General features: G+C 41.2%; 2 protein-coding genes across 6 annotated transcripts in view; one reads left to right on the top strand and one right to left on the bottom strand.

The window, feature by feature from the left end:
- The first annotated feature begins 306 nt into the window (after window positions 1-306).
- On the top strand, window positions 307-2,351 carry LOC120053518 (iroquois-class homeodomain protein IRX-5-like). The gene is made up of 3 exons (XM_039000652.1): window positions 307-546; window positions 1,018-1,420; window positions 1,642-2,351. Exons 1-3 carry the CDS (start codon window positions 307-309, stop codon window positions 2,349-2,351), a joined length of 1,353 nt encoding a protein of 450 aa, XP_038856580.1.
- A 13,777-nt stretch (window positions 2,352-16,128) lies between these two features.
- LOC120054142 (ankyrin repeat domain-containing protein 27-like) overlaps window positions 16,129-25,944 on the bottom strand; it is a 36,593-nt gene continuing 26,777 nt past the window's right edge. For 2 of the 5 annotated variants that reach the window (XM_039001558.1, XM_039001562.1), the window contains 13 exons: window positions 25,435-25,517; window positions 25,122-25,237; window positions 24,831-24,923; window positions 24,122-24,319; window positions 22,682-22,738; window positions 21,543-21,659; window positions 20,233-20,391; window positions 19,775-19,972; window positions 19,445-19,564; window positions 19,004-19,177; window positions 18,584-18,743; window positions 18,248-18,329; window positions 16,129-17,947 (listed from right to left, as the gene is read on the bottom strand). In XM_039001558.1, the coding sequence (XP_038857486.1) occupies window positions 17,344-17,947; window positions 18,248-18,329; window positions 18,584-18,743; window positions 19,004-19,177; window positions 19,445-19,564; window positions 19,775-19,972; window positions 20,233-20,391; window positions 21,543-21,659; window positions 22,682-22,738; window positions 24,122-24,319; window positions 24,831-24,923; window positions 25,122-25,237; window positions 25,435-25,517 (2,161 nt within the window). In that variant the 3' untranslated portion in view covers window positions 16,129-17,343. The remainder of the gene's footprint in view (window positions 17,948-18,247; window positions 18,330-18,583; window positions 18,744-19,003; window positions 19,178-19,444; window positions 19,565-19,774; window positions 19,973-20,232; window positions 20,392-21,542; window positions 21,660-22,681; window positions 22,739-24,121; window positions 24,320-24,830; window positions 24,924-25,121; window positions 25,238-25,434; window positions 25,518-25,944) is intronic. The other 3 variants (XM_039001561.1, XM_039001559.1, XM_039001560.1) reach the window with 3 other exon arrangements.

Here is a 25,944-nt window from a genome sequence, read left to right as displayed (position 1 = left end):
TTGCCTATTCCTCCGCTGACTCTCCCATATCCAGAGCCTGGCAGGTTGGGCATCGACAAAGCGTTCCGCTGGAAGGCTACATGCAGACAACTTTCCCTGACAAATTGCTGCAGCAAACAACAACAAACCAACCAACGCAACAGTTCGCAATATTATTGAATGGATTAGTTGTTTTTCAAATGCGAACATTGAGGGAAGGGAACTGTTTTCAGATGTGAGTTTTCATGCGCTTTTCTTGTGTGTGTGCATCTAGGGTCGAAAGCGCACAAGTGGACATAAGTGACTGACTTTAGGAAGTCACTCACCATGGCCTATCCTCAAGGCTTTCTCTTCCAACCGTCGGTGTCTCTAGCTCTCCATTCCTGTCCCCCGTTCAGTTCCAGTGTGATTTTAGGAGGACCAAGGACTGAGGAACTGGGCCGGTCGTCTTCAGGCTCAGCCTTCGCCCCCTACGCGGGATCACCGGCGTTCAATGGTTCATCCCCTGGCTTCAATTCTCACCTCCAGTTTAGCGGAGAGCAGACGGCGGCACTGAACTCATTTGTGGTAAGTGAATACTGTACAGTTGAACAATTACGCACTGTTCGATTTCGGAATAATTATTGAAAAAAAATGCCTTTCGTTTCTTTGAAAAAGCCTATTTGTATCCAGATTTTGTAACGAGTAAGCTGAAGTATAGCTTTCTGATACAATGAGTGCACAATTAATAGAGGTTAAATCAAACATGTATAAAAGTTAATTTATAATAAGAGCTTATGCAATGATTAGTCACAATTATTTGCAAAACTTTGCAAAAAAAAAAAAGTTTGTTCAAATTGTGTTCAATATTGCTGTCATACGTTGTATAGCTAATGTATAGGCCTATAATAGAAATACATTTTGAACTCTAAATATGATAAATAAAATTGGAAATTGGAGGTCTAGAAATTATCAATGTCTACCTTTAAGCTTTCCAGTCTTGTGAGGTCAAACTATTGAGAGAAATTCGTATCTATTGACTTTCTATTGACTTTCTAGGGCTCCGCGTACGATCCCTCAGCGGGTATCGCTGGCTCTTTAGAGTATCACCCGTTCGGTGTAGCATTGGGCTATCCATATGGAGACCCTGCATACAGGAAAAATGCTACAAGAGATGCGACTGCCACTCTCAAAGCGTGGCTCAATGAACACCGTAAAAACCCCTACCCAACCAAGGGTGAGAAGATCATGCTGGCCATCATTACTAAGATGACCCTTACCCAAGTGTCCACCTGGTTCGCCAACGCCAGAAGGCGGTTGAAGAAAGAGAATAAAATGACGTGGACCCCGAGGAATAGAAGTGAGGATGAGGAAGAAGATGACAACATTGACCTGGAGAAGAATGACGACGAGGAAGAGCCACTTAAGCCCACGGCAGAAATTGGGTCGAAAAATGAAGCAGGTAAGTTTAAGTCACTTTATTTAAAATATAGGTTTCCATGCTGCAGTAGGTCTAAAATATTTTTTTTCTCCAGGCATTTCATTAGTTTCAAAAGTATTGGGCAATTTTTATGTAATTCACTGCATAGACTTAAACATGTTGTTGCTTTCGTTAGACCTTGACAGGGCGATTAGGCCTAATCCTTGGAACGCTTTGGTCTAATTTATTATATCTTCTTGCAGTTGGGCAGCATCCAAATCCAGTGGGAATCCCCTGTGAGAAATACAAAGAAGACAATAGCGGCAATGACATGGAACCTGTCTTAATTGATCCGAATGTAAAGGACCACGGGGACAGGAGAGTGCCCGAGATGCCACGGCCCACCACCGCAGCATCTCCCCAAAACGCGGACCTTGGAGTGGAAAGGGATTCAGACTCGGCAGCCTCGGAAAGTCCACCTCCACTGAGGCGTAATGACTCAGGCAACTCCAGCAATGCCACATCAGTGATTCACTCGGCCCTTCCGGCCCCGAAACCAAAACTGTGGTCGCTCGCGGAGATCGCAACTTCTTCGGATAAATGTAAAGGATGTAGTGATGCCTCTCAGACCGTGCCCAGACAATTACGTACAGAGATTCCGGGCGGTATGCCTATGTCATCTCCATTGCGAGACGCTCCTCAGAATCTTTTCCCTCACAGTGCAGCCCTGTCCAGACATGTCTATTATACGTCTCCCTTTTTCCAGGGTTACTCGAACTATCATGGCACTTTTGGACACCTGCAGAGCCCCGGATCCAACGTGGGGTCAGCGACACATTTAAATGGATTACATCAAACTATGTTACACAGAGCCGAGGCTCTGGCAAGAGACAGCCAAGCCAGGAGCCAAACACAGATAGATATTTGTAAAGACTTGAGATATGAAATTAAGAAAGGTATGACACATGTCTAGTAGCCTGTGTGACATTTGGTAAGCTATAGGCTCTATATAGACATTTATTTATTGTCCAACTGGGAAAATAAACGATATTTTCAGTGGGGAAAAAAACTTATTGGGATGCAAATGGAACAATGACAATGACTATTCCTGGGAGTCCCTAAAAAGGCAACAAACAATTATTTAGGAATGTGAATATTCAATTATTACATTTACAATTTTTTAAAGGATAATGTGGAGAAAAAAAGTGGATTCCTTTGTCAAACCACGTGGTGAATAATTATTAATTAAAGAAGACTAGTTTTATTGTAGTCTTTTTTAGAAGAAAAGTGTGTTACTTTGTCATTTCTATTGACTTTGGTGGTTCATTTCGCAAAAAAAGGTCCTCTTTTTACCAGGTTGATTTCGTGTTGCATGGCTGCAATAGTTGACATGTGTGTTTTGTCAAATAATCACAGCCATGTGAAGCACACAACTCCACACAGAAAGTTGCCAATGCCGGCAAAAGTATTGGATTATTGGATTTAAAAAAACTATTCATCTTTGCATTGACTGCATTATCAAAGCACCATTCCAATACGCAATATGTCCTGTATTACAATAAGTAGACCATACATTATTCTCGAAATTCCCTCTGCATGTAGTCTAGATTTTAGTAGCCATTACTTGAAGCAACTGTGGAAAATGTAATCCTTATATCAGAAATGCTCTAGTCTGTTTTTTATGTATTTTTAACTTGAGCAGAGAGGAAATTACATTTGATCAAACCACAAAATATTCCACATTAACCAGGCACATATCTGGTTTTTTAAAATATCAACACTTAAGAAGCTTACATTTTCCGAGGCCATCTTCAAGGAATTAAGTGTGTAAATTCGAATTTATGTTCTCCTGAAGGAGGGGATTTCTCTTAATCATGGAACTGCAAGAGCCAGACAGTAACAAAACATGCAGAGAAAGGTGAGGAAAAACGCACCACTGTGTACTAAACTCCGTGTAGGCCTACTAAATTCACAAGGACTTAAAAAGGCTATGTAATCTCTAAAGTATGTAAAGCAATAACATGTTTTCTATGTTAGTGATTTTTCGTTGCTTTCTGCAAAGGCTATATTTTGCTCAAAAGCCACTTGACATACAAGTCCTTTTTTGAAGCTGATAACTAACAGAGAACGTGTGAATAAATACAAACACGTTGTCTATGGATGTTTAAAGATTTATCGAGATGTTCTAGGCCTATAGTCAACTCAAAAACACACCATGATCTTACGCAAACCTTTAATAGATTATTATTATTTTTTAACATTTGGACAATTTACATTTTTAGTAAGCTACTTAATTTTTGTATTTGTATACAAATCTCTGGTCTTGTTTTCAGTAAAAACTCAGGCTACACAAAGGCCATAAGAAGAATACATGGTATCATTTTAAACTTTAAACTCAAATTGATAGTATATGGATCATTTTATCACGATGGCAAAATATGACAATTTCGTTTTTGAATAGTGCAGGATATCTACCCATTTAGTTTTATAGAATTACTTCTAGGTCCCAGATACACAAATGGCAACCCATGGGCCAAGTTCAGTCTACCACAATGTCTAAAAAAGGAGTTAAAATATGATAAGTAACAGCAAAACACAAAGGCTTATGAATCCTCAAATAATCAAGCCGTAATTGATGGATGAGTATTATTATGCCTGGCTAGTGGCTATGATATGTTAATATTGCTAAATTGGTCCATATAACGCATTCAAACGATTGGCCCATGACCACTTCCTAAAAGAAAATGATCTGCTTCATAAAATCTAAAGAGTCTATCTATGTAGAAACTCGATCATACCAAAGATATACCCTCAGAATTGATTTAAGAGCCGTCCTCTGTATAAATTGGCCAAAGTTGCATTCAATAGATAAACTAAAACGTTAACATTTGCAGTTAAGCAATTGTTTGATTGACTTTAGGGCCCATATGTCTCTCTTTCCCAACTGTGTTGTGCATCGAAGCTCAACACCACCCGACATCCGACACCGTTGGGACATGTCTCTCAACCAGTGTGAGGTCCACTCTGCATGGGATAACCCCTAAGACTGACAGATGTTAGGATCTGATATCACCTAACCCCCTGCCATGCAGTACACCTTCACCATCTTCTCTCCCTTATGCCTCCTCTCCATCTCCTCACCTTCTCCCGCTCCACTTCTCTCCCTCGCTCCAGGACCTCTATAGAAACATCTGTTCTCAGTGTTGGTCTTTCAGAGGTAGAACACCAGGGTGAACGGCCCAGTCTCTGGTCTCTGAGGGCAGTCTCTGAGGGCTGAGGTAACGTTCTGCCTCAAAACAAGCTGTCTCTCCCCACATCATCACATGCAGTACCTTTCATATGAAATTAATATAAACAAGCCATTTGTAAGTCTTGCATTTCAATAGCACTTTTCCCAAAGTTTTAAAGTGCTTTACATATAATGACCTCGTGTCATCCTCATTTTACATATAACTTCGTGTGGTGTTCAGAGCAGGGGGCTACCCTCCTGCAAAACAAATTCCATCCCTTTTACCTCAGGACCTCGATTAGCGGAATCAGGTGTGTTAGAGTAAGGTTGGAACAAAAGCCTGCAAGCCCACTAGCTTTCTAGGAGGGTAGACACAACAGACTGAGGTAGACATGTAGAATAGATTAATGTAACCATAACTTTGCCTGGAGTGCCCTCTTGTGCGAGTAAAAATACACAGCAGCCACAGAGACACCCAATCAAAAACCACTGCCTACATTCCCCACTGAATGTGGGCCAGGCGAAGTAACTGCAGACGAGAAGCATTTTGTAGCATGCAATATCGCTGCCCCAAAATGTTTTTCCTTTGTTTATGTTCTCCTAAAAAATGTCAAACAAATGTCAACGCTTGACGTTTTTCATCAAAGGCTTGGCTGATGTAGCATGAGACCAGGTAGAAAATCCTAGATAAGCTTTCACAATATTATATAGACTTTCCTCCAGTGTTGCCATACTGAGCTCGTGACCGTGTGTGTTGTTTCCAGGTGGTGCTGTTTGCTTAGAGTCATACCGCCGGTGACCCTCACTGTTGAATATCACACAGCAGGACATGCCTTCCATGGGTTTGGCTGGTGGCATTCTGTCAGGTACATCCGTTTCACTGTAACTCTGTTTTTCCACCATCACTTGTTTGGGAATTACCTTAAAGCAGAGATCGAAAAGGCAAAGCAATAAACTAGTCAAACTATAATATCTTTGCCACAGCTCTGAGTTTGTGTTGATCAAGCCCTTCCTGTCACACGGTTTGGTATAAAGCTAAAAGATGGGTCTGGTAAATTGTAACCACACTTAAACCACACTTATAGACAGAGAATACAAGGACCGACATTGACTGACCATGAGTCTGTGGAAGACACCTTGCACCCATAACTCTCCCCTGCTACGAGCAGGGAGGCTGAAGTTCGTAATGGCACCTGCCCTGAAGTACTGAACCTCCTGCCTCCCCTACATCCCCTAAGCAGACGGCCATGGAGTACGCTTCACCTGTTTCAGTCAGGACCGTGCAAAGAGAACGCCCAGGGTCTGCCTGGATGCCATGAACACCATGGCACTCCACACTCGCGCCAAGTTGACAGTGTCATACATGAACAATATGGACTCCCTGGTGCCACAGCAGAAAGCAACATTCTTAGACTGAGGCTCAGTTGTTGTCTCTGCTTGCTACTAACTCTTCTGGTAGCACCTAGGGCCCCGCTATTGCACCCTTGCTGCACCCTCGACAACTACTGTGATTATTATTATTTGACCATGCTGGTCATTTATGAACATTTGAACATCTTGGCCATGTTCTGTTATAATCTCCACCCGGCACAGCCAGAAGAGGACTGGCCACCCCTCATAGCCTGGTTCCTCTCTAGGTTTCTTCCTAGGTTTTGGCCTTTCTAGGGAGTTTTTCCTAGCCACCGTGCTTCTACACCTGCATTGCTTACTGTTTGGGGTTTTAGGCTGGGTTTCTGTACAGCACTTTGAGATATCAGCTGATGTAAGAAGGGCTATATAAATACATTTGATTTGATTTATTGGATCGCCTGTGGCGGAAGGCGACACGAATTGTAGGGTAAACACCGCCATCTAGTGGTGGATACCATTAAATTAAAATGAGTAGAACGAGCGTACTTAAAAGTACCACAACAGCGGAAATTCACCTTTGTTCAACTGAAAGACGATGTCCTGAGCTTATACACGATGTTGGAAATTGATTTGAGTCAAAGTCATAGTTTTAGTCAAAGTATGATCTATTTGGGCTATAAATGGGAAATCCAAAGTGGGACATTCATGGTAATCTGTGTCAATCCTGTTTCCCTTTTATAGATGACGTGCAAATACTTTTCAGACTACGTTTCATTTCAGGGCTGGGTCTTATTTTAATGTTTACCACCCACCTGCTGCAAATTTCTTCCTCTTCGTGACTGAGCTGAGATAGAGAGTAAAAGGCGAAGCAAGACGGGTAACTCGGCCTAAAAAATGTTCACCCACCAAGTGAGGATTTTTTGTATGGAGGTCAATGAGAGTGTCGAATTTGGTCAACAAACAATTGAATGGCTTATTTACTATTTGATCGAATATAAGTTTTGTGATGTTTCGGTTGTTACGAAAGTGCCAATATTAGTACACACGAGGCATACCGACAACTTTGAGAAAAACTATTTTATATAGGAGTTGTGCCTGTTGTGCACACGATATCTGCCTTCTCATTGGCTAGAATGGTCCCACGTGATCTTGCTTCATCTCTCCTGCCTCTTCCTCTCTGAGGACAGCGAATCCCATTGTTAGACATGATATATGACCAACGATGTCTGTATATAAACCCTGGTTTGCTGATGCTTTGTATTGGCCATTGTGAGGCTTTGAATCCTCCTGGGAAGTGCCATATTGGCACAGGAGCAGTCCTCCACAGGAATGAATGGAATTCTACAGTATTTCAAGGACAAAATGACATGTATTTAAGTATTTTTGTTGTTGTAGTGGGGATAGTAGCATTAGTAATCAAAAAATGTATATACTTTTTTATTTGTATGTTTAGCTCACGTAATACAATGAAAAAGTATTCATTAAGGTGTCTGTACTAGAATAACATGGCAAACACGTATGTAGACATTAATAACTGCATTTCTATAGCTTCCCCCCAAAAGTATTCTGGAGTATATATCATTGGACATGACCATCTCATCATCATCATATACCTACAGTTCCTTCGGAAAGTATTCAGGCCCCTAGACTTTTTCCACATTTTGTTACGTTGCAGCCTTATTCTAAAATTGATTAAATGAAACATTTTCCTCAATCTACACACAATACACCATAATGACAAAGCAAAAGCAGGTTTTTAGAAAATGAAATATCTTATTTAAATAAGCATTCAGACCCTTTGCTATGAAACTTGAAATTGAGCTCAGAGGCATCCTTTTTCCAATGATCATCTTTGATCTACGACTTGATTGGAGTCCACCTGTGGTAAATTCAACTGGTTGGACATGATTTGGAAATGCACACAACTGTCTATATAAGGTCCCACAGCTGACAGTGCATGTCAGAATAAAAACCAAGCCATGAGGTCAAAGGAATTGTCCGTAGAGCTCCGAGACATGATTGTTAAAATACTAAAGTCTAAGTAAATTTGCAGTATTGTCTCTCTGTTTCTCTCGCTCTCCATCTCTCTCTGTCTTTCACTCTCTTCCCACCTCTCTCCCTCTGTCACTTTCTTTCTCACTTTCTTCCTCTCTCTCTCTTTCTGTATGGGTCTCTCTCTGTCTAGCGAAGACACCTAGTTAAGGGCAGTTGGATTTACCATAATTGCTTACAACTATCCATTTGATTGATCAGGGTTAACTTATAGCTAGATACCTAAATGTGACAGACATATACAGTACCGGTCAAAAGTTCGGACACACCTACTCATTCAAGGGTTTTTCTTTATTTTTACTATTTTCTACATTGTAAAATAATAGTGAAGACATCAAAACTATGAAATAACACATGGAATCATGTAGTAACCAAAAAAGTGTAAACAAATGAAAATATATTTTATATTTCAGATTCTTCAAAATAGCCACCATTTGCCTTGATGACAGCTTTGCACACTCTTGGCATTCTCTCAACCAACTTCACCTGGAATGCTTTTCCAACAGTCTTGAAGGAGTTCCCACATATGCTGAGCACTCTCAAATCCATATGTGTTATTTCATAGTTTTGATGTCTTCACTATTATTCTACAATGTAGAAAATAGTAAAAATAAAATTGAAAAACCTTGGAATGAGTAGGTGTCCAAACGTTTGACTGGTACTGTATATATTTGATTATTTTGTAAATATTTTATTAGGGGGTAGATCAGCTTTAATATTGCACATAGATTGTAGCTTCCATCAATGTAGTTCATCCCCACAGCATGGTGCTACCACCACCATGCTTCACCGTAGATATGGTGCCAGGTTTCCTCCAGACGTGATGCTTGGCATTCAGGCCAAAGAGTTCAATCTTGGTTTCATCAGACCACAGAATCTTGTTACTCATGGTCAGAGTCCTTTAGGTGCCTTTTGTCAAACTCCAAGTGGGCTGTCATGTGCCTTTTACTAAGGAGTGGTTTCTGTCTGGCCACTCTACCATAAAGGCCTGATTGGTGGAGTGCTGCAGAGATGGTTGTCCTTATGGAAGGTTCTCCCATTTCCACAGAGGAACTCTGGAGCTGTGTCAAAGTGACCTTCAGGTTCTTGGTCACCTCCCTGACCAAGGCCCCCCCGATAGCTCAGTGTGTCTGGGCGGCCAGCTCTAGAAAGAGACTTGGTGGTTCCAAACTTCTTCCATTTAAGAATGATGGAGGCCACCGTGTTCTTGGGGACCTTCGATGATGCAGAAATGTTTTGGTAACCTTCCCCAGATCTGTGCCTCGACACAATCATGTCTCGGAGCTCTACGGACAATTCCTTCGACCTCATGGCCTGGTTTTTGCTCTGAGGCAATGTCAGCTGTGGGACCTTATATAGACAGGTGTGTGCCTTTCCAAATCATGTCCAATAAATTGAATTTACCACAGGTGGACTCCAATCAAGTTGTAGAAACATCAAGGATGATCAATGGAAACAGGATGCACCTGAGCTCAATTTCGAGTCTCATAGCAAAGGGTCTGAATACTTATGTAAATAAGGTATCTGTTTTTTATTTTTTATAAAATGTGCAAACATTTCTAAATATCTTAGTCATTTGGGCTATTGTCTGTAGATTGATTATGAAGAAAATGAATTTAATCAATTTTAGAATAAGGCTGTAACGTAACAAAAGTCAAGGGGTCTGAATACTTTTCGAATGCACTGTATATGGCACAGCTGTCCATTTTTTGGTCCTTAGATTAAACTGGTATAGTATTTTCTTTAACCAATTTTGGTCTTTAATGCAGGGCCGACAGACAAGTTCCTTACTTTTTTACCCTTCCACTTGCCTTGGTTGTAATTTTGAGTAGAGCAGACATTTCCATATATTTTTGTTAGCTGCATGTGTGACATAACTCCACCAGTCCTATTTATGATATAATTTACAAAGATTATATATTTGTTTCTATTTTAAAAAAATAAATAAAAATCAATTAGTATATTTGAGTTTAACCATAACATTTGTTGGATTATTTGTTCTGTCTTTTCTGGTGGATTAAACTGAAATTGCAATACATTTTCTATGGCTTGCTATTTTTAAGCAATATTTTGGAGATTATTTCATTTTCAAATAACCCAAAGGTAGAGGTTGTAATCTGAATAAAGGAAAAAGGCCATTCTTGAACATGGGTGGGAGACATTCTTACTAAACTGCTAGAGAACCAGTTCGGATTTAAATATAACTTGTGTATGACTGAAGCCTTTCGTGAGAGGTCTAATGTGCCCTCCGAATTTATATTCATTATATAAATAGGCCCGTTTAATTTTATCTGGCTTGCAGTTCCAAATAAAATTGAATATTTTTTGCTCATATAATAAAAAACAAAAAACAGAAGGCCATAAGCAAAAAGGTCAACTAGGATATGACTTTATAGTTAAACATGGTGATTTTTCCACAGATAGACAGATATTTTCCTTTGCATGGTAGAAATATCTTATCTATTTTTTCCCAACTTTCTATTAAAATGTATTGTAGTGAGATTATTTATTTATTTCGGGATATGAATACCGAGTATGTCTACTTCACCTGCAGACCATTTTATTGGTAAACTACATGGTAATGTAAAAGTAAAAAAAAAATGTGATCCAATACATAATATAGTACATTTATCATGATTTGGTTGTAATCCAGAGGTTAGAAAAAGTATCTATATCCTCTGAGACTGTGGAGGGATCCAAATTGTGGATTTAAAAGAAAACATGAATCAGAGTACAATGACACCTTTGTTTTTAAGGCCTGGATTTTCTAGCCCCTTGATATTGTTGGATCTGATTTTAATAGCTAACATTTCGATTGCCATAATAATAAATATGCCGATAGTGGACAACCTTGTTTTACTCCTCTTGACAGTTTAATACTTTGAGAAGTAGTCATTATTTACTATTTTACACCTAGGGTTACTATACATAAAATGTTATCCATTGTATAAGAGATTCTCCAAAATGTAAATATTACAGGCAATTATGAATAAATTCCAGTGGTACTTTATCAAAAGCCTTTTAAAAGTCAGCTATGCATACCTGGCCTGGTTTCCCAGTACTTGTCTTATATTATCTCCAATGTATCATCTATGTAAAAAACCTGTCTGACGAGTATGAATAATATCCGGCACTACCTTTTTAATTCTATGCGTTATGCATTTTGCCAGAACGTTTTGCCTCACGACACTGAAGTGTAAGGTGTCTCTAATATTTTTAATGGACTGGATTTTTATATTTACCATTTGGGTCCTGTCTCAGTAGTAATGAAATCAGACCTTTTTGAGTATCTAAAAATGTATTTTTATTTTTTTATTGTTGTGGTTAAAACATGCTAATAACGGTCCTCTGAGTACATCAAAAAAGGTTTGGTATACCTCAACTGGTATGCCATCCATCCCTGGAGTTTCCTGGACTTAAAGGATTAAATTGCATCAAGAAGTTCCTACTCTGTAATTTGGCCTTCACATTAGTTTTTATATACAACTGTTAATTTTACATTATTAATAGAAAAAACATCCATACAATTAACTTCGGTTAGTGGAGCTGGAGGAGACAAACAAAAATGTGCTTTAAGTACTTTGCTTCCTCTTTCAAAATATAGTTTGGTGAATCATGGGTGACTCCGTCATTTGTAACAAGTTTCAGTAAATTATTTAGTTGTAGCATTTCTATGTTGAAGATATAAAAATAATTTCCTGGATTTTTCCCCCCATATTCCATCCAGTTCACTTTATTTCTATGATATATTACACTAGATCTTTCTTGAACAAGTTCCTCCATTTCTTTTTCTTTTTCCTCTAACTTATTGTATGGGACACTTAAACGTGACTTTAGAGGCCATGCAATTCAATAAGACCAAAAAAAATTGGTCAAAAGAGTTCATATTAACAAAGGAAATAGAAGGACTAACAGTACAGATGGACAGCAATACAAACTGTACCATAGAGGCACAGAAAAAGGGGATCTGCTGTACCTGTGTTATGTCGGGGAAAAGTCCGTTAAAAATTATTCTGTCTTAGTTAAAAACAACTTATCATCCAATAGGCTTTGATTACATTTCCAATATCCTCTTCCACGGGAAAATTCAGTAAGAGTAATGTATATGCCAATTATTTGATGGTCTGACCGCATTATGTTCCTTATCAACACGTTTTAAACTTTTGGTACCTGAGAGAATGTCATAAGAAAGTAGTCAAGACGACTAGCTTGGTTGAGCCTCCGCCATGTATATCTCACTAGGTCAGGATATTAAACCTCCGCCATGTATATCTCACTAGGTCAGGATAATTAAGCCTCCATGTATCCACTAGTTCCAATATATCCATGATATTAGTGATTTCCTTCAGTGCATGAGGGTGATAGTTTGTAGTGTGATTTCCTTTATGGTCTATTGAGGTATTCAAAACCATATTATAATCTCCCACCATAATAAGAGTCTTGTATTGCTTGTAGGCTTGATAAATTATTATATATATTTTCAAAAGAAGCTTGGATCATCATTATTTGGACCGTATAAATTAATGAGCCAAATCTGTTTATGGTCCAATAATTTGTACAAAATAATGCATATACCTTGCGGATCTGCACATTCGGTTCAAAATTATTGTCAATTATTAATATCATCACCCTTTTTGAGTTTCTTTGCCCATGGGAGAAGTATGTTTCAATTCTATTTATCATAATACAGGATATGTTTGTAAATGTACCATTAAAAAGTACCATAATGATTGAGTATCTTTATAGCTGTACCTTGATATTTGCATTGCTACTAAACCTCAAAATGTTCTCCACTATTGGGTTGTTGTACCAGTGACTGGCAGACCACCCCTGTCCCCCTGGATCCTAGGGCCTTTGAGATATTGGGATCCATCCTTTGAAAAGAGCACACAGTGCCACACACAGAACAGAACAGAAGCAGATAAACCGCCAAAAGCATTTCCAACACCCTCACCTTGATGGTATTATATACAGCTATTAAAATAATAATAATAAATATATATTTTTAATGAGGGGATTATTTAAATATTTCAGCACACATGCGTGCTTATGACTTGACAAAACAGATGAAAGGGAACTGGCTTTTCTAGCTAGCTTGTAAACCAATTCAAGTTACACTAGCAATATTATTTTCCAATGCATGTAACATTGGGTTAACCACAATCACGTATTCTGAATCAAAGACACGTTTCCCAATTATGCTAAACTAGCACGCTAACCCCTAGCTAGCACGCTAACCGCTAGCTAGCACGCTAACCATTAGCAAGCAGTAAATAAGTATAAGGTAAAAACATGCAAAGTAACAATTGCACAATAATGAATTGTTTGAATAAGCCTACCACTTTCAATCTCATGACGCAGTATATCTGACACAATGCGGCTTTCGGACATTGTCAATGCATTTTGGATTCTGCCGAAAGACATACATGAGCTAACAGAAATTACAAATAAAGACAATGGGAACTTGCATATCGTAATTTCTTTCCACAATTAATTAATAATATGCATAATAATGTAGGCAGTTCATGCTAAGGATTGTTATAACCAGGATTGCCATTACAAAAATTACATTTTGACAAGGAATTTTTTTACATTTTATTATTTATTCATCCTATATTGTCCGTAACATCATTACTCCACAGCAAGAACCGTGGGATACATACAGTTGAAGTCGGAAGTTTACATACACTTAGGTTGGAGTCATTAAAACTAGTTTTTCAACCACTCCACAAATTTCTTATTAACAAACTACAGTTTTGGTAAGTCGGTTAGGACATCTACTTCGTGCATGACACAAGTAATTTTTCCAACAATTGTTTACAGACGGATTATTTCACTGTATCACAATTCCAGTGGGTCAGAAGTTTACATACACTAAATTGGCTGTGCCTTTAAACAGCTTGGAAAATTCCAGAAAATGATGTCATGGCTTTAGAAGCTTCTGATAGGCTAATTGACATCATTTTAGTCAATTGGAGGTGTACCTGTGGATGTATTTCAAGGCCTACCTTCAAACTCAGTGCCTCTTTGCTTGACATCATGGGAAAATCAAAAGAAATCAGCCAAGACCTCAGAAAAAAAAATTGTAGACCGCCACAAGTCTGGCTCACCATTGGGAGCGTTCTTTGGTGCGAAAAGTGCAATCAATCACAGAACAACAGCAAAGGACCTTGTGAGGATGATGGAGGAAACAGGTACAAAAGTATCTACATCCACAGTAAAACGAGTCCTATATCGACATAACCTGAAAGGCCGCTCAGCAAGGAAGAAGCCACTGCTCTAAAACCGCTATAAAAAAAAGCCAGACTAAGGTTTGCAAATGCACATGGGGATAAAGATCGTATTTTTTGGAGAAATGTAATCTGGTCAGATGAAACAAAAATAGAACTGTTTGGCCATAATGACCATCGTTATGTTTGGAGGAAAAAGGGGGATGCTTGCAAGCCGAAGAACACCATCCCAACCGTGAAGAACGGGGTTGGCAGCATCATGTTGTGGGGTTCTTTGCTGCAGGAGGGACTGGTGCACTTCACAAAATAGATGGCATCATGAGGGAGGACAATTATGTGGATATATTGAAGCAACATCTCAAGACATCAGTCAGGAAGTTAAAGCTTGGTCGCAAATTAGTCTTCCAAATGGACAATGACCCCAAGCATACTTTCAAAGTTGTGGCAAAATGGCTTAAGGACAACAAAGTCAAGGTATTGGAGTGGCCATCACAAAGCCCTGACCTCAATCCTATAGATTTGTGGGCAGAACTGAAAAAGTGTGTGCGAGCAAGGAGGCCTATAAACCTGACTCAGTTACACCAGCTCTGTCAGGAGGATTGGGACAAAATCCACCCAACTTATTGTGGGAAGCTTGTGGAAGGCTACCCGAAACGTTTGACCCAAGTTAAACAATTTCAAGGCAATGCTACAAAATACTAATTGAGTGTATGTAAACTTCTGACCCACTGAGAATGTGATGATAGAAATAAAAGCTAAAATAAATAATTCTCTACTATTATTCTGACATTTCACATTCTTAAAATAAAGTGGTGATCCTAACTGACCTAAAACAGGGAATTTTTACTAGGATTAAATGTCAGGAATTGTGAAAAACTGAGTTTAAATGTATTTGGCTAAGGTGTATGTAAACTTCCGACTTCAACTGTACACACACACACACACACACTCCCCACCGTTCCCCCAAAAACAACCACAAGCGGAGATGTTCAACGGTTGTTCCATCCCTGAACCCAACTCAAAGGACTTGATGTGCAAATGCGTCTACAGTTGTAGCTGTTTGAGAGGCATGCAAAATTTAGCAAGAATGGGGAGATTTGATTAACCAATGTCAAGTCTTAGCTGAATGAGCTCAGATACACCCCCTTCCCCTGAAACGAACACACACTGGTCCCCCTTTGTGACCTTTTTCCCAAGCATCTCTGTGCAGTCAGACCTTTGATTATTTTGTGCCACCAGGGGCACAATCATTTTACCCCTCTCTGAATGTCCAAGTGTGAACCCCTCCATGTGTTACTACTGCAGCTAGTGTTGCCAGCACTGCCACTGCCTGGGTGGGGGAACCCCACTGGAATTCCCACCGGCTAAGTACAAGGTCATCAAGGTTCTTAATAGCAGCTCTGAGAAATTCCTTGTATATTATACTCACTCATCTGGTGGCTTTGGCCTTGTAAGACCAACCCTGCCAGGCAGGCTCAGAATCTTGAGGGGGCAATGCTGCTTTAGTGGGTCTCTGACCACATTTATCCTTCGGTCTTGGCTGCATTTCCGCTCTAGAACAGGAATTACGTCGAAATAGGGGTGGCATTATGGAATGCCATTGCACTCTGATGGGGTCCTTTAAACAGAGACCGAAGAGGGAGACATCCCACTCCCTAATTTTTTTGTTTCAATATGTCTAACCCTTAAGTGTATGTTCATACACTGTATTTATGCATGGGATATTGTTTATCAAAAAGAAAAGCTCACAAATAGCTGGAGTGCGTCTTTAAAAAAATATTTTAACAGTAGGAAAATCCTAACATTACCAACTTACCTAGCCTATCATATAAAGCACAATATTTGAAAAAAATGCCAACTCTTGCAAAGAACACAATAGTCAAAACAAATGACTCTTGATCATGATTTTATTACAGGTTATTTTGACAAATTAAATAAGGCACGTTCACTGCATCTAACATTAAAAAATGTAATAAAATACTTTAGTATGAAAATAATCAACATTGAGATCGGAGTGGACAACTACTACTGTATAAACCAAAACAGTAACTTTGAAATAAAAATACATCTGTACGCTGATGCTAGTCATCTGTGTTCAATGTTCTGTATGTGCTGGATAATGATGAGTTCAATAAATGTCAGTTCAAAACTACTGAGATTTCAGAGTGTTGCTGATAAAACATTTCCCCCCCCAAAAAATGGTACTTGTAAAGTGCAAACTCCCCATAGAATTGGTTGGGTCCTATATGGCCTTGCTTTGCAGGATTAGGATCAACTGACAGAGGTGAAATATAATTATCAGTTGAATGCTAAATAAACACTTTTTTTTCTTTTTCATTTTTTTTTCTCATTATATTGTTTTCTACAGGATAAATAGCAGAATAGAGTAAAGGTGATGGATAAACAAATTAAATATGGCAATTGTGTTATTATATTCTCAAAAGCCGTATTTTTAACGACAGTACTATCCATTTGTGGAGTCACTGGATTGAGCTACTGTATATAGATTTGTGCGTATACACTGTTATGATTCTCTCTCCATTCTAAGTGTTCTAACTATTTTAAGTGTTCGACATTCACTGGGATACAAGTGTGGCCTCACTATGCATAGTCATTGAAATGCCACACACCAGGGAGGTACATTTTCTGTTATAGATAGGTCAGAAATGCAAATGTATGGTTTTCTAAAGGGAATAACTAACCCAGTAAATTAAACTAAATTGTTGAAAATAAGAGCCCTGATTTTCCATGTTCAAATAAAAAAAACAGCCAGATGTAACAAGAGCATAGACATTCAGATTAGCATTTTCGTCAAGTAGACAAAACAATAAAAAACATACCGATATGCCATGTCACTATCCACTGTCAGAATGTTCTATCGACCATCTCTTTTATAAGGGTGAGCAACAAAACTAAAATAAGCTAAAACAGAATTACATTCGCATGAAGTTGAATGAACATGTTTTGCATCCCTTTTTCGTGAAGGCAAGGAGAAAAAGTGCTTTCAATAACAGTCAGGTCAACTAACTAAAAGTAGGCCCCACTCTTTTCTGGTTAACCCACACTGTGCAAGTTCTTCCCTGACTGGGGTCTGCCTCGGCGCCTCAGAGTACCTCTATTTCTTCTACCAGTTCTTCTACCAGGTCCTCCATGTCTTTGGGTGGGCTCTCAGTCTCAGGACAGTTCCTCTTAGAATTTACTTCGGTGTCTGGTGAGGTGTGGACATTTTTTTCCTCTCCATTGACTTGGCTAAGTGTGTGTGATGGATCCTCGCGAGTGTGTGACGGGTCGCTGCTGGGTGTTTGTTGTGTATTTGATGGGATGTCAGGTGTGCGTGTATTTGACATGTCGGGTGTGTGTATGTCAGGTGTGTATGTATGCAAGGGTTCGCCTGGAGTGTCTGTGTGTGAAGGGTCTTTAGCTACGCGTGTGTCCTCATTTGCCTCGGCCTCTCCTGTGTGTCTCCGGTCCCGGCCCCACTGAGGAGACTGGGGGTGCACTGTGTCCACGGTGTGACTGCGGCTCAGGGCCCTCTCTCTGTCCCTTTGGTCTCCAGGCTTGGGGCTTCCCTCTGGGCTGGAGCAGATGCTGAATGGCCCACTGCTCTCCAGGGTCTCCCCTCGCCTCAGTTTCCTCCTCTCAGGAGTGGGGGAGTGGATGGAAGGCACACTGGTGTCCCTGGGAAGACCTTTCTTCATTTGCTGAACCCTGAAAAAAACCATCAAACAACCACAAGCTCAGAGGAATTGCACTGAAGCATAGCAGTTCCTTAAAATGTACGTTGATTGAAACTTATGAGTAAACTATGACAAAAGTTGTTCTGGATCGGCTTCGTGTACATAGGAACACATTTTCTATCTCGGAAACGTTTAACATCTAACTAAACAAACCGCACATCGTCTCCACTGATCTTTTTTGCAAACTGTAGTCAAATTGATATCAACTTCACTATGAAGGACAGCATACATTTTCCACAAGGGGGCACACAATCTTTTCCATGGTACTGACCGGTTTATTGACTGGGCCAGCTTCTGATGTCTTCCACTGACATTATCATGCTGATGCTTTAGCCGCTGGACAAATGAGTGTGCTGGGATTGGGAGAAAGAACTAAGAAAAACTGTTCCATATCCACACCAGCATACCACGGGCATGCATTCTAAGTGGTATGATGGTATGCACAGTGGAACATAGTTTGAATAATTGGGGGTTGGAAAACAAACCCCAATAATCCAAAATATGGCAGTAGTAGATTGGTAACCAAAAAGACCAAGAGAATTATTAGGTGACAAAGTTGGTGAGAAGACTTTTCATTGTGTGTTATTTGCAACATATCTCTCTGTACCTTCACGCTCTAGCAGGTAGGTGGTCGAGGAAAAACAGTGGCTGGTGTCTATACTGACTCTCTTACCCAGAGCCCCCTTGGGCACAGAGAGCAGTTTGATTGGTTCAGCATTGTGGGAGAGTCCAGATGCCTTCTGAAGAGTCCTCAGGATTTCAGTGTTCTGAAAGTGGAAAAACAAAAAGCCCATTTCATAAAGAAATCATTATTTCCCCCAGCTCTATGGTTGTTGGTTTAGATCTCTGCTACTCAAAAAAGGACATGTAGACCCATACACAAAACGGTTGGTGAGGTGCCGACTAACAGAAAGTAAGCAAATCTAAGAAAAATAAAGTTGCACATACTGAACATCTTGTGTAACTCTGTTGAACAAGTGGTCACCTTGACCCTGATCTAACCCTTCAGTGGCTGTTAGATTCTCACTTTTCCCCTGGTCTCCACGGCACAGTCCAGTGCTGTCCTCTGTCTCTTGTTCGTCATGTGGACCAAGGCTCCAGCCTGCAGTAACAGCTCCACCAGGGCCAGGTGACCCCCTTTCACAGCCTCGTGCAGGGCCGTGTTGCCCTGGTTGTTGGACAGGTTCACCGAGGCGTTGCTCTGTAGGAAGACAATATAGAAACGTCTGATCGCACACCGTTTTGCTGCTCACAATAGGTGGCCTTTTTAATGAAGCTTAGGTGGTATGGTTTACAACGTTTAGACCAACACGGTCTTTGTCAGGTGATTGCCCTGCTATCATTTTTCCATTTTTTGGTCCCTGACAACTAGCTATAAAGACCCCCACTTAGCCATTTTTTCCCCCCAGTGTGATGGTGTTGGCCTGTTTGACCCACTAGAGGGCAGCAGTGTCAGTGTTCTGTTCACCTGCAGCAGGATGGTTGCTGTGTCCAGGTAACCTCTGAGGCAGGTGTGAATCAGAGGGGTGTTGCCATAGCGATCCTTCTTATTCAGCTTGGCGTTGCACTCCAGCAGTGATGTCACTACCTGAACATAAAACCAATGAGAGATTGAATCTTTTTCCATCTTCGCCCCAGACAATCTGCAGCAGACCTGCGTGTTCTTTCAAACACTTCAAGCTTCTGGGCGAGTCTGCCTGGAGTCCTAGATGGTAGGGGGCTGGGACTAATTCCGTGGTTTCTGATGAGCCAGGGAAGCTCGATCAAACGCAGCTAAAGTATAGTACTGTGTGCCCACCTGTATGTGGCTGTTCTGGCTGGCCAGGTGCAGTGGCGTGGCACTCTGGCTGTTGCGTGCGTTGACGTTGGCTCCGTTGCGGCTGAGCAGGGACACCAGCGCCGTGTGACCATGGAGCGCCGCCACGTGGAGGGGAGTGAAGCCATCCACACTACTGCTGTTCACACCCAGACCACTGGCCTGCAGGCACACAAACTTCTGGAGGCAAACACACACACAACAAAACAGACAAAGGCACAGACATCAAGTTAGCTGGACAGCTCTGCAGGAACATTACAAAACTCAACAAAATCTCCATTCACCATAGCTTTAGTACTACCAGTAAGGCCCTGTGTGAAGATTGCTGTTTGTTTTGCTGTTTGTTTGCTCATTGTACATCAGAAAGAGGTTCGGTAAGTGTGTTTGTCAGAGTATGGAGCCTGCAGTAGTGATGAGACATGAGAGGGTTGTTGTCTGACCTTCTGTGATGGCCCACAGTGTGGACACTGGCACAGTGGGTGGCACAACTTAGTCCAGGAGGGCAGCCCTGCTTCCTCTTCCTCCTCATCCAACCACTCCAACAGGTACCGCACCATCTCTATGTCTCCATCGGCTGCCGCACGCAGCAACTTCTCCACCTGTCAGTCAAACAGAGAGAGGCAACCTATTAGAACACCAGACAGTAAACGCAGGGCCTTAAGAAACTGCCAACACGGATTACAAATTACAGTTAGTCAATCCCACAAAAACTGTGTGTGAAAGCTCTAAATATTAGCATCCCTCAATAAATAGAAAAATACTGTATCTAATTTCATCTACATTCCCTCCCTCTTCCCTAAAATATTAAGTCCTCTATTTAGGGGACTTTGAGCGGTTCTGGACTAGTTCCGACTGATATTTCTGTGTACAGTGTGCTCTGTGAATGGCGCAACATCAATTGCTTTACACTCCCTAAAAGTGCTGGTTGTCTTGATTCAAATGCGCTATTTGCAAGCGCAGCTGTGAGGTTCACAGACATATTTGCATAGGGAGCGACACATTACATGTTCTGGCCTATCCAGACAAAGGAACGATTTCCAGTACCTGTGACCCTCGTAGCTGCGCATGGAATAGCGCATATGAAAACGGGAGAGTCTAGCGGATGTAACAGATGGAAAAAAACTGAAAATAATTTTGCAGAATTGAAACAAGACCACTTCCTCTAGGTCACAGATGCACAAAATCTCTTTGTGCTTCAAGCAGAAGTTGTAACAAGTCTGCACACATTTGAATGGTGTCTGAGTCGCTCAGAGGACGTTTGGCGGGAAAAGTTGTCGGTTCTATGAAAAATGGTGCCAATATCGTACTGTCACTAAGTATGATCATATTTATTTTACAGTTATAAAGCTGAAATCTTATAGTAAGTCATTTATAATTTGATTGTTACTATATTTAGAAAGCACTTCAGTCATTTTAAGCCCTATTGCCCCACTTTTGTTGAATAGGGGGGGGAAAAAATCGTATGATTTCTCATATTTGTACTATGTTCTTCAGCTTGTGTCATCAAAAGTGAGTACACCTCACCTCAGCAATTTATAACCACTTACCAGAAGGGTGAGCCCCAGACCTTTCTACAACTATGCAGCATCACCAGTTATTGTTTATGGCCATCTCATGAAAATAATTACTTTTGGATATGTCTTTTTAGGCAGAAATCTACATTTTGCCCTAACGTTCAAGAATTGAATTAAGAGGATGGTACTTCTCTCAGACATTTTCAGGGTCAACCCTGCCTGAGTGCTCTGCTCACCTCTTTGTGGAGGACCCTGTCGCAGTCAGGCCTGGCCTCAGAGCTCTGGGAGGTGTTGCTGGAGACAGAGGAACGGCGGCTGCTGCAGTCAGAGGCCTCGGGAGAGCGGTTAGGGGACTGGCAGGGGGAGAGAGAGAGCCCCGTCAATCAGCTGGCCATACCACACACAGATCATGATCCGGTTTCCCGATAAAACACTGGTAAGCTTAAGTTCTAACGATGCATCGTTAGTATAACGTCCGAAGAAGTCACATGCGTTTCCCAAAACACCACGTAGACAGAATGTTAGCTAAGTGCTTAGTTGGAGCATGTGTCAATACTGATAGCACTGCTCTCAGATCAGCTTTCTCCATTCAAATCTCATTCAAATGATTCCACAATTCTGACGACGGATCAGCTCCTAAATAGATATTATATGGCTGAAAATGTTGAGGCGGCTTATTCTAATGCTTACCCCATAATAATGCACTAAAATCACAGATTTGGCACATCATTGCGCTCGTTGTTTCACAACATTAAATATTTTGAGGCAATTTAAGACCGTACCCTACAATAAGAAAAATGAAACGTAATTGATTGAACATGAAATTGAGTTCAATATCATTCAAATACATAGGCCTATGTAGCACATACTATATTATTTTAATGCAGTGATCTCGATTTTTATTTGAAGCATATTTTTATCACTCGTTTGCAGCAATTGCTAAGACATTGGCAACTTTTAAGTTTGTTCTGAAGTTATCTGCGGTTACAGAGAGACAAAAACATCTTGATTCTAAGTTTAGCAGAGATTTTCTAACGACCCACTTAGCTTGTTCTTCGAATGGTCGGAGGTAGTCAGTACACATCTAGCGTTTTCAAGTGAAACCCCCACCAATGACGGTTTTGGGAAACAGCTCGGCGATTTAACAATGCTCCTACGAAGGTTTTAACAATGAACTTATTAGCCTTGAGATGCTTTTGGGAAACTGGGCCCAGGCTGCTTCTAGCAGAGCAAGTAAAAGAGATTTCTTTGGAATATTTAGGACAATACACCTACAGGATTCTGGTTAATGGTATTTTAACAGGTTATCTAATGAAATGCTGTAGTTCCACTATTCTGAGTCAACTCTTCTCCTATGTGATGACATTTGACTTACATCATTGCTATCTCTTCTGTGAGAACTGTTGTGTGTCAACTCCAACAGCGTCAAAATCTGCAAGACAGACATTGGTACACACACACACACACACTTACGTATGAGCACATACAGTGCATTGGGAAGGTATTCAGACCCCTTGACATTTTCCACATTTTGTTACGTTACAGCCTTATTCTAAAATTGATTAAATAGTTTTTCCTCCCCATCCATCTACACATAATGACAAATCAAAAACAGTTTTTTTTTTTTTTTTTAATTTAGTAAAAAAAAATATATATACATCACATTCACATAAGTAGTCAGACCCTTTACTCAGTACTTTGTTGAAGCACATTTGGCAGCGATTACAGCCTCTTGGGTATGACGCTACAAGCTTGGCACATCTGTATTTGGGAAGTTTCTCCCATTCTTCTCTGCAGATCGTCTCAAGCCCTGTCAGGTTGGATTGGGAGCGTCGCTGCACAGCTATTGAGATGTTAGATCATGTTGAAGTCTGGGCTCTGGCTGGACATTCAGAGACTTGTCACGAAGCCACTCCTGCGTTGTCGTGGCTGTGTGCTTAGGGTCGTTGTCTTGTTGGAAGGTGAACCTTTGCCCCAGTCTGAGGTACTGAGCGCTCTGGAGCAGGTTTTCATTATGGATCTCTCTGTACTTTGCTCCGTTCATCTTTCCCTTGATCTTGACTAGTCTCCCAGTCCCTGCCGCTGAAAAACATGCTTCACCGTAGGGATGGTGCCAGGTTTCCTCCAGACGTGACACTTGGCATTCAGACCAAAGAGTTATATCTTGGTTTCATCAGACCAGAGAATCTTGTTTCTCAGGGTCAGAGTCCTTTAGGTGCCTTTTGGCAAACCACAAGCGGGCTGTCATGTGCTTCCGTCTGGCCACTGTGGAGTGCTGCAGAGATGGTTTCCTTCTGGAAATGTATCCCATCTCCACAGAGGAACTCTGGAGCGCTGTCAGAGTGACCATCTAGTTCTTGGTCACCTCCCTGACCAAGGCCCTTCTCCCCCAACTGTTCAGTTTGGCCGGGCAGCCAGCTCCAGGAAGAGTCTGGGTGGTCCAAATACTACATCCAAACACCATTTAAGAATCATGGAGGCCAATGTGTTTTTGCTTTGTCATTATGGGGTAATGTGTGCAGATTGATGAGGGGAACAAAGTTATATTATCCATTTTAGAATAAGGCTGTAAGGTAACAAAATGTGGAAAAAGTCAAGGGGTTTGAATACTTTCCGAATGCACTGTACATGCTTGCTGTAACAAACACATACTTTATTTGCACATTTGTGCATGACAAGCTTTTTCTTTAAAAAGGGCCCATCTGGGTAGGTGGTAAAATGTTTGTACGTGACTGACTAAGTCGCTTTGGATAAAAGCATGTGCTAAATAGCATATATTAAGTGGTTTAGCAAATCAGGGGTCCTCACTCCTCACCTTAGAATTCAAAGCACACTGTAGTGGAGAGTCCTTGGCCTTGTTGTAGATGGCGGTGCTGGCGCCGTTCTCCAGTAGAACCTCGATGATGCCCTCGTAGCCCCAGCGGGCCGCGATGTGCAGGGGGGTGTCCCCCTTGTCGTTCTGGATGTTCAGACGGCACGTGGGCAGGTCGTAGTAAACCAGAGCCTTAACACACTGAGACACGGATGGGATAACACTGTCAGACTGAAAGCAATCTCCTCTGAACTACCATAGAGCGCAACACTGTCAGACTAAAAGCAATCTCTTCTGAACTACCATAGAGCGCAACACTGTCAGTAGAGTCTGTTGTCATCATCCTCCATATGCCTGTACTTATTTACAGCACTATCAATACAGATCACAGGAAGTTGGTGGCACCTTAATTGGGAAAGGACGGGCTCATAGTAATGGCTGGACTGGAATAAATGGAATGGCAAACACATGGTTTCAATGCGTTTGATACCACTATTCACTCCATCCCAGCCATTATTATGAGCCATCCACCCCTCAGCAGCCTCGTGTGATACAGATACTTTCACTTCTGTCCCATGTACTGGTTGCACTTCCTCAGCTCTATCCCTCAGATTACCAAACACATTGGCACAGTCAAAAGCTGTTGAAATTACAGATTGTGCCTTTTAAAAGACAGATTTAAACTGGAGAGTGGCTCCCCAGACTGACTTACATCTTCATGTCCATACATACAGGCCAGGTGCAGAGGAGTGTTTCCATTGTTGTCCTGGGCATCTGTGTTCGCCTTATAGTGCAAGAGCAGCAGCTGGATGGGAGAGAGTGAAAGAAGAATATGTCAGAGAGATTGAACAGTTTGTGTAACAGAAGTATCCTTTTTGTACACAGTTTCTGTGATATAGTGTAGCTCATCTTAGCCTGGTTCCAGATCTGTTTAGGAGTAGTTAAGGCAGCACAAAAAGATCTGGAACCAGGCTATAACTGTCCTGCTAGCGTCCCGTCTCACCGTGACTCCCTGGTAGCCCTTCTGACAGGAGAGGTGCAGGGGTGAGAGGGCGTGGTAGTCTGTGGCGTTCACCAGAGCTCCCTTAGACACCAACAGGTCAATCAACAGGGACTGACCTACCACGGCAAAGACAGGCTTTTTACTTTATTTAGACAGTGGGAAATGAGAACGGGAGACAGATTGAAGGGGATGAAAAGTACAGAAAGTGGCGGATCGGGGATTCGATTCCCCCTGCCTTTAGGGTCTATGTGTGGTCCCAAGGAAGATGTGTGGCTCAATAGGCCACCCTCAGGCACTTATTAGCATCACCTACCACAAACAGCAGCGACATGAAGTGGCGTGTATCCTCGATCGTCTCGAGAGAAGGGCGTTACAATGGACGGGTCATTCAGTCTTCTGCGCGAAGCAGACACAGTAATAGAGAAAAGGGAAATGAAACTTCAAGGGGAATTACAAAAGTAGGAGAATAAATCACGTGTCCTGTTTCTATCTACTGCATTTAATGACAATAACACAGAAAGAGAATATGATTCCACTAGGAGTGAGAGAGACAGAGAAACAGACAAGTGAAGTGTCTGAGACTTACCTGATGGGTGGGGGGAAAGGGGATATCTAGTTAGTTGCACAACTGAATGCATTCAATCGAAAAATGTCTTCCGCATTCCTCTGAATCAGAGAGGTGCGGGGGGGGGGGGGGGGGGATGCCTTAATCGAAGTCCACGTTATTGGAGCCCGGGCAGTAGTTGTTGTGGGGGGTTAACTGCCTTGCTCAAGGGCAGTACGGCAGATTTTTCCACCTTGCCGGCTCGGGTATTCGAACAAG

The sequence above is a fragment of the Salvelinus namaycush genome, chromosome 9 (genome assembly GCF_016432855.1).
Source record: "Salvelinus namaycush isolate Seneca chromosome 9, SaNama_1.0, whole genome shotgun sequence".
Lineage (NCBI taxonomy): Eukaryota > Metazoa > Chordata > Actinopteri > Salmoniformes > Salmonidae > Salvelinus > Salvelinus namaycush.
The sequence above is the reverse complement of the archived record's forward strand: the minus strand, read 5'-3'. Positions and strand labels throughout refer to the sequence as shown.